Source organism: Onychostoma macrolepis, chromosome 05 (assembly GCF_012432095.1).
Source record: "Onychostoma macrolepis isolate SWU-2019 chromosome 05, ASM1243209v1, whole genome shotgun sequence".
In the NCBI taxonomy this organism is placed as follows: domain Eukaryota; kingdom Metazoa; phylum Chordata; class Actinopteri; order Cypriniformes; family Cyprinidae; genus Onychostoma; species Onychostoma macrolepis.
This window is the reverse complement of record NC_081159.1, coordinates 25826123-25842947: the sequence shown is the minus strand read 5'-3', so window position 1 is coordinate 25842947 and position 16825 is coordinate 25826123. Positions and strand designations below refer to the sequence as shown.

Below are 16825 nucleotides of genomic sequence, written 5' to 3'. Positions count from 1 at the left end.
CCTCGTCTAATCAGTAATGTGATCACTCAGTCATTTTTGGAGTTATACTGACACACAAAGGTGAGATGCAGAATAATGCAGATTTTTCCATTGAAAATGGTCAGTAATGTGTAGTTTTACTGTTGCTACAAAGGAAATTGAATCTGTTTTTTAAAGTTACTCATTGCTCAATTTCATTTAGAAAATAAGGTGCCAACATTATGCAAATTCTTTTAAGAAAAAAAAATGCAAGGCCTTTTTGACTTGATTAAACAGTACATATACAAAAACATTCATTCAAAGAAAGAAAATCTTATCACTTGTCAAAGACCACAACAGAAACAGTTTAGAAATATTATACATATTTACACTGACTCTAAATATACCTCCTATACAGTCTGTCTGAAATAAAAAGGACAGCCATTTGTGTTATCACGGAAAACACTGGAACTTTTTTTTTTTTTTGTCAAGGTTTACTTCTTTCCTCTAGTTTCCTCTTGCCTGAAATGGAGGTTCTCCTCTCTTCAGACCAGTGACAAAGATCAAACTCCTCTACCAGATGACAAGCCTGAAGATGATTAAAAAAAACCCAGTAAATATAAGTATTGTCCCATGTCATCAGCTCCCACGAGGTAATGACTTTATTGGGTTATTTTTGAAAATCAGGATAATTTCCCCAAAACCACCTGTCGTGATGATTTGGTCAGAGTTGCGGTTCGTAAGGATGAAGTCTCTGCGTCCTCCACTCTCTGCAGGAGCACACGTGTGCGTGGCACATGACTCCATGACTGTCCCAGTCCAGCCTTCAAATGCCCATTCCCATCTCTGGTCACATGGTTTGTCACCTTCAGTGTAAGATTTCACAGTACCAGAATTTATTTCAAAAGACATTTCAATATTTAGTCATACACTAAATTCAAATGGAATGGAAGTTGTGACATCTTGTGACTTGGATCCAAGTCAAATAAATTATTGGTGGGATAAAACAATCGGTTGTTGATTGGATGAGGTAAATTGGCTAAATGCGAGCTTGCAGACAATTCTAAGAAAGAGGCAGGATTTAAGCCGACAAAATGACTGGAGAAATCGGTCTTTTTCCAATATTGCAACAAAATAAGAATATCTTTATGGAAGAATTTTTCATTATGATTTAACATGCACTGAAATTCATAAGGTTGAATTTTCATTTTATGCCAAATTGGCATTGCCAATTTTAATTTTATTATTATTCACAAAGAGCAATTCCATATTATATTTTGAACAAAACAAGCAGTATTTATTCATATTAGACTTCTCCAGGCTTGGACCCACAATTTTGAAATTCAGTAATAATTCCAGTTTTGTTTTTGTTTGTAACAGGAAATAGAAAGGTGTATACCAGTATAGCAATGTTGAAGTCTTTGGCGATCATCTTCAGCTCCCCTGCAACTTGTATCAGCAAGGACATACCTGATGCAAAGCAGCAGCACTGTGACATCTGACGCATAAGATGCTAATTAGAACAGAACATTATGAGTATTATGCAATATTGTAAACAAATACCCTCATTCTGTTTCCCTCCGAGCAAAGATGAGAGCACAGCAGAGACTGAATCCACCATCAGCGCCTTGACTGAACCACCTCCGACAGACGCCTAGAGAACATTCAAGAGTTCTGCTACAAACAACCACTTATATCAACAGACTTTTAAAAAGAACAATACTTACCTTCTGAAGGCCATTTGATCTCAGATGTTGAAGACATGCGAGCAAAGAGAAGACATCAAATACTCTGAACACCTTGATTTTTTGAAGTGCCTCCATCTATGTATTGAAAAGGAAAACATAACCTCTGTAGCACAGTATGATATTATACTGCTTAAAAGAATCAACTTTATGACACAAATGCTGTTCGTTTGGAATAGTTGAGCAAGGAAGCATGACTAATTACTAAATTATACTTTATTTACCTGCTCCTCCATATTAGGGGTCTTGGTTTGTAGCATCTGAAGCAGCCGGTTCGCACACATACCACTCTTTGTGTCAATGTAAAACACAGTCTGCTTCAGCTGATGGGATATATTAACTGCAACACTAAAACACACCTACAAAGTAATCGAGAGACACACACAGCATTATTGAACACTCACTTATTTGACCACCCAACCTTAACAGGTAATAAATGCAGGCTAGGTTTTGACATTGTAGAGCAGGATCAAGAAACTGAGAAGAGTTTCCAGGACAAAAGATCACCTGTGTTTTCCCGCTCCCTGGACTTCCTGTCAGCTCAGTTATTTCCCCCGTGTAGAGCCCAGAATCCAACAGCTTATCCAGACTGAAGACAAAACAGCACAGTTTTGCTCAGAGCCTTAATACAAAATATATACACCTAATACCATTCAAAAATTTGGGTTTGGTTATTTTCAAAAAAGTCTTTTATGGGCACTAAGGCTGCATTTATTGATCAAAAATGCAGTAAAGACAATAATATTGTGCAATATAATTACATTTCAAAATAATTTTTCTATTTTAATGTATTTTAAAATGCAATTTATTCCTGTGATGCAAAGCTGAATTTTCAGCAGCCAATGATCACGATCCATCAGAAATTATTCTAATATGCTGAAGAAACACTTTATGTTGAAAACAGTTATGCTGCTTAATATTTTTGTGGAAATTGTAATATTTATTTTTTCATGGATACAAAAAAAACAGTATTTATTTAAAAAAAAAAAAAAACATAAATGTCCCTACTGTCACTTTTGATTTTGAAATGCATCCTTGTAAATGCATCCTTTAATTTCTTTAAAAAAACAAAAAAAACAATGACCCCAAACTTTTCAACTATACAACCATATTATACTATGAATCCTCCACATATATGTTTGGGACCTGGGATTGCCAGTGGACAAAATTGCTGTGGAGCTCAAGAGTTCCTCATAGAGATCAGCTCCAGAGACAGGAAAAGCTGTGTATTGAGCCAAGAGCAAACGCCGAACAGCTACTAGAGCCTGAAAGATAACACAGACAGTATTTAGTTTGCTAACATTGTTTAGTTTAGTTACACAGTCTCTGTGATGGATAGTGATAAATAAAGGTAAGGCCTGAATAGGCGTTAGCTGAAAACTGGCACACTAAAAATGTAGTCATTCCACATACCTTGTAAGATAATGAACACTTTTGTGCAAGTTCTTCTGGGTTACATGAGACAAAGTCTTCAACTGAAAGAATTAAACATTTATTATTACAAGGCCACAGGCAGTCACGGAGTAAAGAATACTTTATTGATTCCCAAAAGGGGCAACGGTACTTCAATAGTCCTCTCATTTTTTATTCATGTCTTTTCAAACTTTGCTGTTATTTTTTTGTTGAAACACACTCAGCTCTTTTCTATACAATGACAGTTCATTGTCTGTCAAACTCAACTATATATATATATTTTTTTTTTTTTTGCGAGGAAGACCAAAAATTATTTCATTATTCAAGGATTTGTTCCCCTCCACACCAAGGCAGTCGAAGCCAAAATAACATTGGTTGTTTGACAGGTTTCTGACATGAATTTCATTATCAAATATGGCTCCAGAAGACTCAGAATATATCTTTGTCAATCTTTATCAAAAGGTTAAACTGAATCTTTTGGTAAAAACAACAGGCTTCTCTCTAGGTACAGTATGTATCACAGACTTCTCCAGTCATTTAGACCACTTTATGATTATAATTATAAGGGTACATGAATAGAACTAAAACTGTCCATTTTTATTTCATGGTGACTTTAAAAACCATGATCTGTGGTTGTATGAACAGCTATGAGAAGAAAAAATATATTTTGAGTTTAATGTGGAAAAAATTGTTTGGAACAATTTGGGATGAATAAATAACTACAGAAGCATAAAATATACAGATATATAATTCCAACACAATAAAAAAAAAAAGAACCCAAGATAATTACACAGTAAATAAATCTAACATTAAAGTTAGAATTATTAGATTTAAAAAAAAAAAAAAACATTTCTAATGAGATATTACTGTGATGGATGGTTTAACCTCCTACTATATAGTACTTCCTGTTAGTGCATTAAGGATGAAATTAACTGAAGCTACATGTTGCTATTTGATGATCATTATCAACACCTGTTTTGATATCCTCTGACTGTAAAGCCTTAATGAATTCCTCGTTTATTCCAGGGCAGATCCCTTCTCTCAAGATCACCATGACTCCCTAGACAGAGTTTAAGAAAACAATCGACAACAATGTTAATAAAAAGAGATAACAAGAAGGCTCCGTTAAACATCTTAACAACAAAATACTTGATTTTCTCACCAGATGGCTAGAAAACCCATCAACACACACTTATGTTCTTCACATCGGGGTTCTTCTGGATATCTCTACATATTAGGAGACATGTTCATGACTTCATATTGCTGCCCGCCACATTTCAACACCAGTCAGCTAGCAGCGCAATTGACAGGAGAACCGTCCAATCACAGCCTCCGTCGTATTGCCTAAGCCAATGACAGGCTTTCTACTTATGCTAAGCCCCGCCTTGCGTGATCGGGGCTTGCGTAGAAGGAAAGTAACGCGATTGGTTCTGCTGGTTCCTAAACACAGAAGACATCTACAGTCAGTTTCCGTCAAGCAGCAGCTCGCTACAGACGTAAAGACAAAATAAAACCGTGTTTTGAGAATAGAGCGCACGTGCAAATAATGGGAAGGAGTGTTGTGCACTCTTATACCGCTGTCAGCTGTGTGTTTGTCGCTCAGGCCCGTTAGGCTCGAGTCTGTTAGCTTTAGCCGCCTGCAGCTGTCGTACGCACGCACTCGCGGGGGCAAAATGGTGAGTTTGAGATTTCCAGCTTGTTTTACGTTAATCGCTTAAAAAGTCGTATTTGTGTGGTTGAGAATGGTTGTGTAACTAGGTAGCCGCATAGCTGCTCGCATTGCATGTTGCCAGATTGAGCTGTTTTTGTGGGAAGGTAATGATACGTGACGTTCAGATCGGAGCTCGTAGCTAATACAGGCAGCTAGATGTCGGCTGTGTGTCAAAACATAGTGGGTCGCCTGTCTTTACTGCATTTATAGGTGTCACAAACCCGTCAGTGATGCCCCACAAATACTTTCTAGGTAGCTCACTGGAGTTTGACTTGCAGCCGTCGTGTAGATTTGACAGCCGGATATGTGCTGCAGACTATGACTAAGAGGTCGAGAGATTCAGGCCGTCATCGGCAGTCTAATAAGATACATAACCGAGTGTACCTGCCGGCTACATCCCTGTCTGTAAAAATAGGGAAGCTAATTCTAAGGAGTTTAACGATTATGATTTCTATTTTTTCTTAATGATTCTGTTTTTTTAACGGTTCCTTTACAACTTATGAGTAAGAAATGTTAAAAAAATAATAATAATAAATAAATACAAATTACTTGCCTCAGTAGTCTGTTGCTAACGTTGGTTCTTGAGGTCATTTCTGGATTCAACAGATCAAGTATAGGACCTAACGAAACAGAAATACGAATTTTATGAATTGACATTTTTTGTGAAAGGTCTGTTTATACAGACTGTTTAATGGCTTTTTTTTACACACTTCGTGAGGATAGATTAATTTTAAAAAATGTGCGTGGAGAAATAATTTAACACTTCAAAATCCCGTAAAATAAATAAAAGTGATCAATTTTGATTTCATGATGATTTTAAAAACTGACAGGCATGGTCACCATGATTTGTGGTTTTATGAACAGCTAAATCTTTTGCGTTTCATATGGGGAAAAAATATTTAAAATTTGGAACTACAGAACTACAGAAAATACACAATATACATATTCCAACACAATAAAGAACCCAATACAATTGCTCAGTAAATAAACTTTTTAATAAAAATAATTAATAAAAGATTAATGAGAATTGGTTTGTCCCACAAAAAAAAAAAAAAAAATTAATTAAAAAAAAAAAACACTGCCTCTTAGACCCCTGTCTATAAAAATAATGATATGAATCATAAGGAATTTTACTATTCTGATTTGCTTCTACTTTACAACTTATGAGGAAGAAATGTTTGTAAAAAATACCTCCCACAACAGTCTGTTGTCAATACTTGAGATCGTTTCTTGTTTCAACAGAACAAATATGGGACAATTCAGAGATACTATTTATGAAATCTTGTAAAATGTCTGTGTTGTTTAATGGCATTTCACAGACTTTTAGAGGTGGCATATAGGAAATTCAATAGTTGGCCATAATTATATAAACTTACATAGGCCTAGATACAAAAATGCAGTGAACAATAAAACTATACTGCATTATAAGATTACAATAATGCATTTAAATAATATGATAAAATATAATTTTTCAATATCAAGAGGAGTAATGGACTTTTTTTTTCAGTGAAAATAACTGGAAGCAGCTGTCCATGGAAGCCACATTCAAGTTGCAAAATGCATAAAAAATAAAATAAGGTGGAGGGTGCAGCAGAAGTAAAAACCCAATTTATTCAGTTAATTTTAATTTTAACAATAATTTGTAAAACCTTAAAGACAGACATATTGTGAGCTATGAGGTTGATTCTGTTGAAACCATCAGTTCACATTATTTGAGCTTGTTTAAAAAAAAATCATTTTCAACATAAGAATTCTTCATAAAATAAAAAAAAGACCCATCCATGATTCTGCAGAGAAATGTCCACCAATCAGAGAATCGCGACAAGCAAGTTAATGGCTCTTGAACATGCAATTATACATCACTCACTGAATTAAGTTAAATATCGATGAGATCATGTGATGAAGAATGCACATTAAAGAACCATTAATGAAGCTGAACAACTCCAGTCCAGTATTTAGAAGAAAAAAATGATAGATTGTTGATCTTGGTGAATTTATTTTCGTATTCAGAATACAGCTGTAATGATGGAAAATAATGCCTCAATTTACGATAATGTGAGGTTGTTTTACATATGTTGCATAATGCACAAACGAGCATGAGCTTGTAATCCATGCCACGCTGTTGCTCCTGCAAGTTAAGGAAAAGAGGTTTCTTGATAGTGGCAAGATTTAATTGTTTTAAGATATTTGTCTTTTGGTGTAAAACAGTTTTTCAACCACGCAGAAGATGTTAGGTTATTTACTGATAGGATTGTCTCTTTTTAATCTTTTTGTCAACTCATTCATCCAGTGTTTGTTCTAGTATATGTGTGGGGTGTGGCGTTTCTGCTTGTATTTTTACCCTAAACTGTTTGACAGTATCTCTGGTTGTTTTCAACACAATTGAGTTATAGTCCTCTAATTATTCTTAAGCTGCAATAATATTTGATTTTGTAATGAGTAATCCTCGTTAATATTGATATAGTGCGCCAGAAGCAAGACTTAGAATCCAGATCTGCCATTGACTGGTGTTTAGATGCGCACACGTGTCTTAATGACTCTAAAGCAAGTTGTAAAACTTCACAGTTCAGCTCTTGTCATACATAGAGGTGAAGAGAGAACAAATAATAAACTAATCAGACCCAAATGTTGACTTAGAGCCATATGTTTGTGCTTAGCAAACCTTTGTGCCTTACAGGTAAGATTAAGAACACAAACCGGTTCTTATTCAGAAGATGTCAGACGTAAATCAGAATTTACTGGCGTGAGTGTGATTCAGTGCCCATGAATTCAATGCCAGTGTTGATGTAGGTGAAAGTTTCCCTAAGCTTGAGGGACTTCTTTTTTCTCTTGTTGCAGGTGTTGTTGTTGAATCCACTGGAGAATCTAAAGACCTACATAAGTAACCGTCCACCGCTGGTCATTTTTATGGTCAGCGTCAGTGCTGTGGCTATTGCTTTCCTCACTATAGGATACTTCTTTAAGATCAAGGAAATCAAATCACCTGAAATGACAGAGGTAGGAAAGGCCTTGGTTTATGTTAATGTTTGAGCTGTGAACCTTTGAAAATACTTGAGAATGTAATGGTTAATGATAAGTAGGTGGGTGTTATTTTAGTATTATTTTATACTATTATAGTATTTATTGAGATTTCAAATTAACTCATTATTTTATATTTTCACTTTTCATTTTAGTAATGTAATTTGTGATACTTTTGTTTTAATATTTTTATATAAATTTAATTTACATTTTATTTTATTTCAGTTTTAGTAATTTTATTTTTTTAAATTTAGTATTCATTTTATTTATTTATGTTTATTTCAGTCAGTCAAGGCTACATTTCTATTAAAAAAATTATATTCTGTTTATTTATGTATTTATTTTATAGTTTAATAAAATCTCTCTCTCTCTCTCTCTCTATATTTAAATTCAGTTACCATAAATGTTTTCTACTTTTAGAAGTTTACAGTTCCTTGACGGAAAACTACATACGTTCAAATGTATAAAGCTTTATCATTTTAGTGGGGAAAGACCATTGAAACAAGATTATATTTAAATAGCATACTTAATTTCATGTCCTTTTTTTCCCATCTAATATTACATTATACTTTATTTCAGCATTATTTCAATTATGACAAACAGTTTTTAATAGTTTCAATTAATAATGACACTGTAGTAGACATACAGGTATGAAAATCATGTTCACCTGGGCATTATTATTGATCAGGAAATGCCGGAGATGAACTTTACTTTGGAATTGATCAATTTTGTAAACTTTTATATTTTTTTTTGTATCCCTTTAGGATTGGAACACCTTTCTTCTCCGATTCAATGAGCTTGACTTTTGCATCTCAGAAAACGAGACCCTCAAGCACAACTTGAATGAGTCCATCACTCCAGACAGCACAGTGACCAGCAGTCAAACGCGATCCAGCACCCAGTCACCTCCCCTGCTGGAGGACCCGGGGCCGATCAACATCTCTGTGCCCATCACATTGACCCTGGATCCACTGAGGCCATTTGGGGGCTACTCGCGCAATATTACCCACCTTTATGCCAGTGTGCTTGGGCAGCAAGTTGGCCTTGCTGGTATGTCTCTATTTTTTTAACCTGTATGTGCTTGTTGGAAATTTACCTTGGATGTGTGCCATCTGATAACATACCTCCACGCGGTCAGTGATTTTGTCAGCTGTTTTTTTTCAGCTGTTTTTCTCATAGACTTTCCCAACTTGCATATTTACTAAGCAATAAGAATTTTGCACTTCCTTGATAGGAAACTACCTGTGTTTGAATGTGTACAGCTATATTCGCCAGTGAGGAAAGACCATTAAAACATACTCAAATCATAGATAAAGCCTGACAATAATAATAACATATATTTAGCTTCTTCCGTTGAAATCGTGCCAAAATAAAATTGGTCTGGCTAACTTATAGGTGTGTTTTAGAGAAAATGCATTTTCTAGATGCTTATCAGTTAGAAAATCTTCCTTATGCTGTGTCTGCTGCATCATGAAATTGTCAGTTATGAAAAACAGCGATGACTCCTTCTCTGTGGCTTACTGCATCTTGTGATTGAGATCATCATATTATTACATTTTCCCCTCTTCCTCTTAAGAAAAATACTTAAGAGAACCAAACCAAATGTCTTTATTGTTACACGTTGTGTTGTGGGCAGTATTAGCTGAAAAAGCATTCATGGCTGCAAACAATGAAACTCATATTTGTGTACTATTTCACATACAGTACCATTCAGAAGAAAATTTTTAAAATATATTTGGAAAAAAGTCTGTTATGCACACCAAGGCTGCATTTATTTGATCAAAATACAGTAAAGCTGTAATGTTGTTTAATATTATTGCAGTTTAAATATATTTTGAAATGTCATTTATTCCAAAATTCAGATTAAAATCCAGAATTCAGTGTCACATGAACCTTCAGAAATCAATCTAAAATGCAGATTTGGTGCTGAAGAAACCTTTCTTATTATTACCAATCTTGAAAACAGCTGTGCTTAATATTTTTGTGGAAAAAATATTTTTTTTCCTTTTGTGACGTCATTAATATCACTTTTGATCTTACTAACCTCAAATATTTGAATAGTAATGTACAACATATTATGATTATATTATATTATTTCTCAAATGAGAATTTTGAGCAAAATTCCAAACCAAAATTTTGAACAGAATTCAGCCTTGTTGACTTTCTTTTTCAGTCAAACGGATGAGATTGGAAAGTCGTCGCTGTGATGTTGTTGTTTTTCAACCAGTCTCTTTCCTGGTGTTTTGGCTGAATGTAGCCCAGTTAAAACAATGGTCCGTTGTGCACAAAGGGATATCAGTGGGAGAGAGGCCGGAGCTGAATACCTTCTAGATATCACTTGCAGGCACATCTAAGCTCCCTTTGTTTTGCAGAACATGCTGACTCTGTGTGGGTGTGTTTGTGTCATTAAAGGCAGAGAGGCCCATGAAGAGATGAACATCACATTCACTCTGCCGGTAGCCTGGAACTCAGATGAGTGCGTTCTGCATGGTCGTTGTGAGCAGATGGTCTTCAGCACCTGTATGACCATCACAGCAGCCAGTAATGTCTTCCCAGTCACAGTGTAAGTGTCCATAAGTCACCTTACATTTTTGTGTATAGTTTTACTTATAAATCAGGATTTCTGTTATTATCAGCAAAGCTAAAACTAGAAAAAAAGTCTAATATTCAAATGTAGTGCAGTAGTTTTCAACAGTACACACAAAAGTAGTTACATACCACTTGTCTTCTGTAGGGATACTGGAAAATTTAAAAAAAATATTTTTAAATATTAGTAATATTTGTTCTTGCATTTGGAAGGAAAGCTCATTTTCCTGTAAGCTGAGCCAAATAAGTAGATGTGGATTAAAAAAAAAAAAAATGTATATATAGAATATACGCATGTTTTAGTTATCAATAATATGCCTGGTATGATAAACTCTTTGTAAATATGTTTATATACACAGTTTGTTGATAAAGGAGTAGTACAACTTAATCTTACCTAATTTTCCCTTACTATGTTTTTTGTATTTTGCCATATCAAATATTGTAGGTTTTCATCTGTTTTTTCTCTGTAAATTTGATTGTTTGTGTGCTGAGTAGCTAAGACCTCAGAAATGAGTGTTTAAAGGGTTCGTTCACCCAAAAATGAAAATTTGCATCCATCAGAGATGTAGATTTTTCTTTAGTAGAACAGTAAAGAAAATTTTTAGTTTACACCCTGGTCTTTGCTGATTTATAAAATGCAACTCAGCAGCTTCTGTCACTTGAGAGTCAAAAAAGCATATATTGGCAAGACAAAATTAATGATGATGATATTTTGATGTCTGATGAACCTGTGCAAGAAACTGAACATCAACTGTAATCCATAGGTGTTGTTTTTTCGTCATATTTGTTCAGCAATAGGCATACTTCGATTAAAATAGTTTTTGTAATTCTTATGGCTTTGAAAACGCTCAGTCGATTTCAGGAATCACTTGATAATTGTAAATGACAATATAGCACAAATCTGCCATAAACCTAGCATTATAATTAAAACTTTATAGAATGAGAAATATATTGAATTCTGTTATGAAAGCGCATCACAGTGGGAGATCTCTCTCTCTCTCTCGCTATAGTGCATAACTTAAAGTTCACTGAAATATAATTATTAGTTTACACCCTGGTCTTTGTTGATTTATAAAATGCAAGTCAATGGCTTCTGGCAATTGAATGTCAAAAAAGCATATAATGGCAGAATTAATACCTGTGGCTCCTGATGATATTTTGATGTCTGAAGAAGCAAAATGATCGACCTGTGCAAGAAACTGAACTTTATTTACAACATCATTACCTGTAATCTATAGCCTCAGTCAAACGGTCCAGAATGATGTCCGGTTCGCAAAAGAAACGTTAATTTGAGCCGGTTCTTTTAAGTGAATTGGATGAATCGGTTAACTCGAACTGAAGAACTGGGTTAATGATACGAGCATGTGTGAACTGAGCACTGAAATGAAGAGGAGAAATGGTTTCTCATAGTTTAACATAAAAAAGGTGAGTTGAGTAAGTCTACTTTGTAAAACAGCCATGTTTCACATAATTATTGGGTGTTTAAATAATATAATATATTGCGTATGTATGTGACATCATTGCATGGTTACGTAAACAAACTGATGAATCAATTATTTGAACCAGTCCATTGAAACGAACTGTCTGAAAGAACCAGTTAATGGAAAAGATTCTCCGGACTGTTTGCCTGAGGCTATGAATTACAGGTAATAATGTTGTAAATAATGTTTAGTTCCTTGCGCAGAACAATCGTTTCGCTTCATAAGACCACAATATATCATCAGGAGCCACAGGTATTAATTTTGTCTTGCCTGATATGACTCTCAAGTGCTGGTAGCTACTGAGCTGGCTACAGCATTTTATGAATAACCAAGGGCCTTGGTTCAGCTAAAAATAGCCTTTTCTGTTCTATTGAAAAAAAAAAAAAAAAATCACCTAGATGTTGGATTGCCTGAGGGTGAGTAAATTTTGGGCAAACTATCCCTTTAACTGACCTAGACAGCTGAGGCAAAACAAAAAGAACATACACAGTGGGCACATGGAAGACTTGGAGCATAGTGCAAATTTGTGTTCCATAACTGAGACTAGTTTTTTAAGGGTCCTAACTGGAGTTTTCTTCATCTAGAACGAGAAATTCATACCTTGTTTTGAAAATCTTCTGCAGGCAGCCACCTCACTGTGTCCCAGAGACCTACAGCAATGCCACATCCTGGTACAAGATTTTCACTACAGCACGAGATTCAGACACCAAGTACACGCAGGAGTACAACCCGTTCTGGTGTTACAAAGGTGCCATTGGGAAGGTGTATCACACACTGAATCCCAAGCTCACTGTCATCGTTCCAGATGTGAGTGCTGAATCATCTCTGTGTGTGTGTGTGTTTTTTTTTTTTAATTCCTTGTGAAAGTACAGTACTAACAGCAGGCAAAACACCCTAGCAATGACATAGCAACGACATAGCAACAAACAAACGCATAAGCCCTGTTTATACCTGGTATTAGGATACGTTATCCAGATCACAAGTGGTCTGCCAAGATGCATTACTGTTTACACCTGGTTTAAAACATGCGTTTTAAATGTTTAAAAAACATTTTGAACAAAAACCTGAGAAATGTTTTTGTCAAAGACTCTGTCCAAACCGGATTCAGCAATACGATCAAAACATAGATGGAGTAGATTACTTCCATCAACACCCCCAAAGTTTGCACAGTCCTGGTTTACACTTTCTGGGTTTACATTTAATTCAGTAAGGTTTAATGTTTGAAGATCATGTTATTTTACATATGCATCTGCTTATATACGTGTTTGTTTGTGCTGCTTTTTCACTGAGTTTTGATCCAGACATTTAGTACTCTTTCAGAAAATGTGTAATAGCACCCCCTACTGTATAACAGTGACAGAATTGTCTGGCTTTCAGTGTGTTCAAAGGCGAGGGAAGCACTGTCTCATAAATGATGAAAAATCCCATCAGTGGTGGGGAAAGAGTTAATCTTGTCCACTTGTGATCGGATCAATGAAAACTCATTAATACCAGTAAACAGGGCCTCGGAAACCATATAGTGATTTTCTGAGAACCACCCACAACACACTAGCGAAGGGTTGGGTTTTCTATTTGGTCCCACTTTATATTAGGTGGCCTTAACTACTATGTACTTACATTTAAATTAATCATTTGGTTCAATGCACTTATTGAGTACATGCATGTTTTTACATTGTACTTATATTTTTAAAAATACCTATACGTAATTACATCTGTAATTACATTTATAATTGCACTGTTGACCCATCCCTTACACCTTAACCCACCCTTAAACCTACCCATACCACCAACCCTTTCCCTAACCTTACCCATATACCACCTCAATAACAGTAGAAGTGTTTTGCAATACAGTATGAACACAAAAAGTACATTGTACTTATTCTTTGGTGTAAGTACATAGTAGTTAAGGCCACCTAATATAAACTGTGACCTTTTATTTAATTTTTTTATATTGATTCATAAATGTATACTTTAAATACAGTATTCACATTATAATATACTAGTATTAAAAAGTGACATTATTTTGCTGTATCACCCTAATCAGACTGATGCCAGTAATAATAATAAAACAGTCATTTGTGACCATATGGGTAATGGTCACAAGTTTTCACTTTTTATCACTTTGAATTACTATACAGAATATGAACTGTGTTGTTATTTTTTGTACATTTTAACACAGAGGCAAGTTGTGTTGTGCAGGTTGTCATATCCTCACTATAATTCAAGCGTGTGCTCTCTTTCCTGATAGGACGATCGCTCTCTCATTAACCTGCACCTCATGCACACCAGCTACTTCCTGTTTGTGATGGTCATCACAATGTTCTGCTATGCAGTCATCAAGGGCAGGCCTGGCAAAGTTCGACAGAACAACCCAGATTTCTGTCCAGAAAAGGTACGACTTTGTATATGAGATGTGTGTAGTAGAGAAGTTGTGCAGTTGCTGACATTTTAATGTCGTCATCCAGCTCCCAACAAACATGTGTACTAGTTGAATGCTAAAAGTGCCTGTTTATCTCACAGGTGGCCTTGTCTGCGGGATAAATGGGACATGAACATCTGAACCGAAGCATATCGGAAAGGGAAGTGAGAAAACTACATGTTGCCTACTGAACCCAAGAGAAGGGTGCAAAAAAATAAAAAGCTCTGTGAATGCATTACTCTGCAATGTTGGGTCACTCCAACCAAAGACTTTTAAGTGCCTGTATCTACTGTGTAAATAATGATAGGACTCTTAAATTCAGTACAGAAGCAGTCTGCCTGAGCTTCCCCCTGCACCCTGTGCCATCCTGTAAATGTTCAGTATATCCAGTATCAACAGAGGACAGTGTTTGGCTAGAAATGTTCCAATGGGGAATATCACCTCCACTAAATCTGATCCCTTTTCACGCTCGCTCTTTGTGTTTTTGATCAGATCACTTCCTATGACATTTGATTTCTCTGGAGGTGACCTTTGCCTTGTCATTCCTCTTGTGTCTTTGTCTTAACCGACTCTTTCATATGTGTCCATTGCAGATTCTGCAGTGGCATTTCTTTTGATTCCTCTTTGAGGATGGACAGATGCGTGGATCTCTGCCATGTACCATGATCAACCTGCTGGTCATGATTTTTGGACGAGTTCCACTAGAGATGACAGCAGGCTTCTGTTCGACATGCTTCTTTTATCATCGAACCCACGCTGGTTTTATTGTGAATGTGTCTAAATGAGATGCCCAAGTGGAAGTTGACACAGTGCTTGAATAAATTCCTTTTAAAAGCAAATAAAAACAAAACATCTTACACAGAATGTCACCATGTTAGTGAATCAAGGTAAAATGCCTGTTCTTGGATCGATGGATTTGTGTTGAAATCTAAAACAACGCAGTGATTAATGGCTTTGGGCTTCACGTCTCTTTCTGGTCACTTCAAATGAATGTATTTGTAAAATCAGCAAATTAACAGCAGTGATGCAGCATCGATCTCTTGTACATTTAACATTGTAGTTTAAAAAATGTAAATCATTATTGTAGATATTTTTTGTAATCACACTACTTTCCAGTTTTGTTTTTTACAAAACCATTTCTACCTTCATCCATTGTGTTTCTTGCCTTTTTATTGTTTCGTTTCATGCCTCATTTGATACTTAAGCAATGCTTCTGTTTTGTTTTAATCTTAATTGTCTTTTTGCCTTCCAAACCTTATTTAGCTATTCTTATTGACATTTGAACAGGTTTTCATTTCCACCCAATGAAATGCATATCATGCGTCATATCGCATGAGAAGTATTACGAGAGAGTGCTTTCCTCCTTCATTCTGTCTAGTTCAAGCTTTTAAGCATCTTTGTCCTCTCCACCTACAAAGTTTCACTGCTCTTTATCGACAAACCCATTTTTCCATCATGCCTTGCTTAATTGTGGCCCTCTTAAGCTGCATCAGTCACGGTTCATCAGCACTCCCCTTCTTTCACCCTGTATTAAAGCCCATAATAAACAAGCATCCAACCACTAATGTGCCTTTGCACTGTCTCACCCATGTTCACCACACTGTCTTTGACCCGTTTCCTCCTTCGGATCAATCTGCTGTATCCATTTTGAGTATGTACTGCTCACACTGACTGACTTCTCCATTTCATATCCAATTCGGAGTCAAAACTGCAGTAACGGTTGGGAAAGGGTGGAATTCATTTGTGCTTTTTCTGTTGATGCATAAGAGCAAACACTTGTTTGTTTTACTCGCCAAATCCATCCTACAATAACTAGTTTGATAGATTTTCGAGTTTGAAAAAAAATGCTAAATGATGCTTTGAAACCTCTTTGAATAGCAATATCTTGCATTTGGGGCGTTTATTTGTACGTTCGACTGATGCGTTTGTGGGTTGTTGTTTTTTTGAGACCTTTGCTCACGTCTAGTTTGTTTTTGGGATCGTGAGATGAGTTCAAACTGTTCTGATGGCTATAGGAGCCTTTCTGATAGCGAGAGCATTCTGCTTCATAATGCATAATTTCTGCGCTCATTAAAGTTGGCCTTTCAGTGCTGCTGGAGGACAATGGAAAATGACAACAAATTCCATGGATGCTGCCTGATGCTCAGATCATATTGATCTTCCCCCTCGTCCTTCCTTTGGGCTCGTAGCATTTGAGTGAAGTGTATTTGTAAGTGGTAGAAGGTCCTTTCCTTGTCTGAACTTGCGGCGCAAACTCTCGCCGGTTTCCTCGTGTTGACGAGAGGTGTCGCGAGCCCTTTGACTCGTCATGATGCATGATTGTAAATGTTCTACCTGCTGACCTGTTTGTATGAGAACAATCCCTCTGTTTTTGTTCTGTTTGTAAGATATCGTAGGCACATGCTTTGCTGAATAAAATCTGAGAAAACTGACTTTGTGTTGTTGGTGTTTTGTCTTAATAAAGAACAATTTCATGCACTCTTAGAAAAAAAGG

At 35.9% G+C, this 16825-nt stretch overlaps 2 protein-coding genes across 3 annotated transcripts; one reads left to right on the top strand and one right to left on the bottom strand.

The window, feature by feature from the left end:
* Positions 1-32: 32 nt before the first annotated feature.
* rad51d (RAD51 paralog D) lies at positions 33-4428 on the bottom strand. Its single transcript, XM_058775286.1, has 11 exons — positions 4279-4428; positions 4089-4176; positions 3117-3178; positions 2850-2968; positions 2211-2292; positions 1928-2062; positions 1686-1781; positions 1522-1612; positions 1358-1428; positions 666-824; positions 33-547 (listed from the first exon to the last, which is right to left on the bottom strand). The coding sequence occupies exons 2-11, from the start codon at positions 4168-4170 to the stop codon at positions 446-448; spliced, it is 999 nt and encodes a 332-aa protein (XP_058631269.1). The 5' UTR covers positions 4171-4176; positions 4279-4428; the 3' UTR covers positions 33-445.
* Positions 4429-4553: 125 nt separating this feature from the next.
* tmem248 (transmembrane protein 248) lies at positions 4554-16763 on the top strand. 2 transcript variants are annotated; one of them, XM_058775284.1, is made up of 8 exons: positions 4554-4792; positions 7505-7570; positions 7666-7824; positions 8610-8895; positions 10258-10408; positions 12536-12719; positions 14161-14304; positions 14433-16763. In XM_058775284.1, the coding sequence occupies exons 1-8, from the start codon at positions 4790-4792 to the stop codon at positions 14451-14453; spliced, it is 1014 nt and encodes a 337-aa protein (XP_058631267.1). In that variant the 5' UTR covers positions 4554-4789; the 3' UTR covers positions 14454-16763. The 2 variants fall into 2 exon arrangements, with proteins under 2 accessions (XP_058631267.1, XP_058631268.1); XM_058775285.1 differs by lacking the exon at positions 7505-7570.
* Positions 16764-16825: the final 62 nt, after the last annotated feature.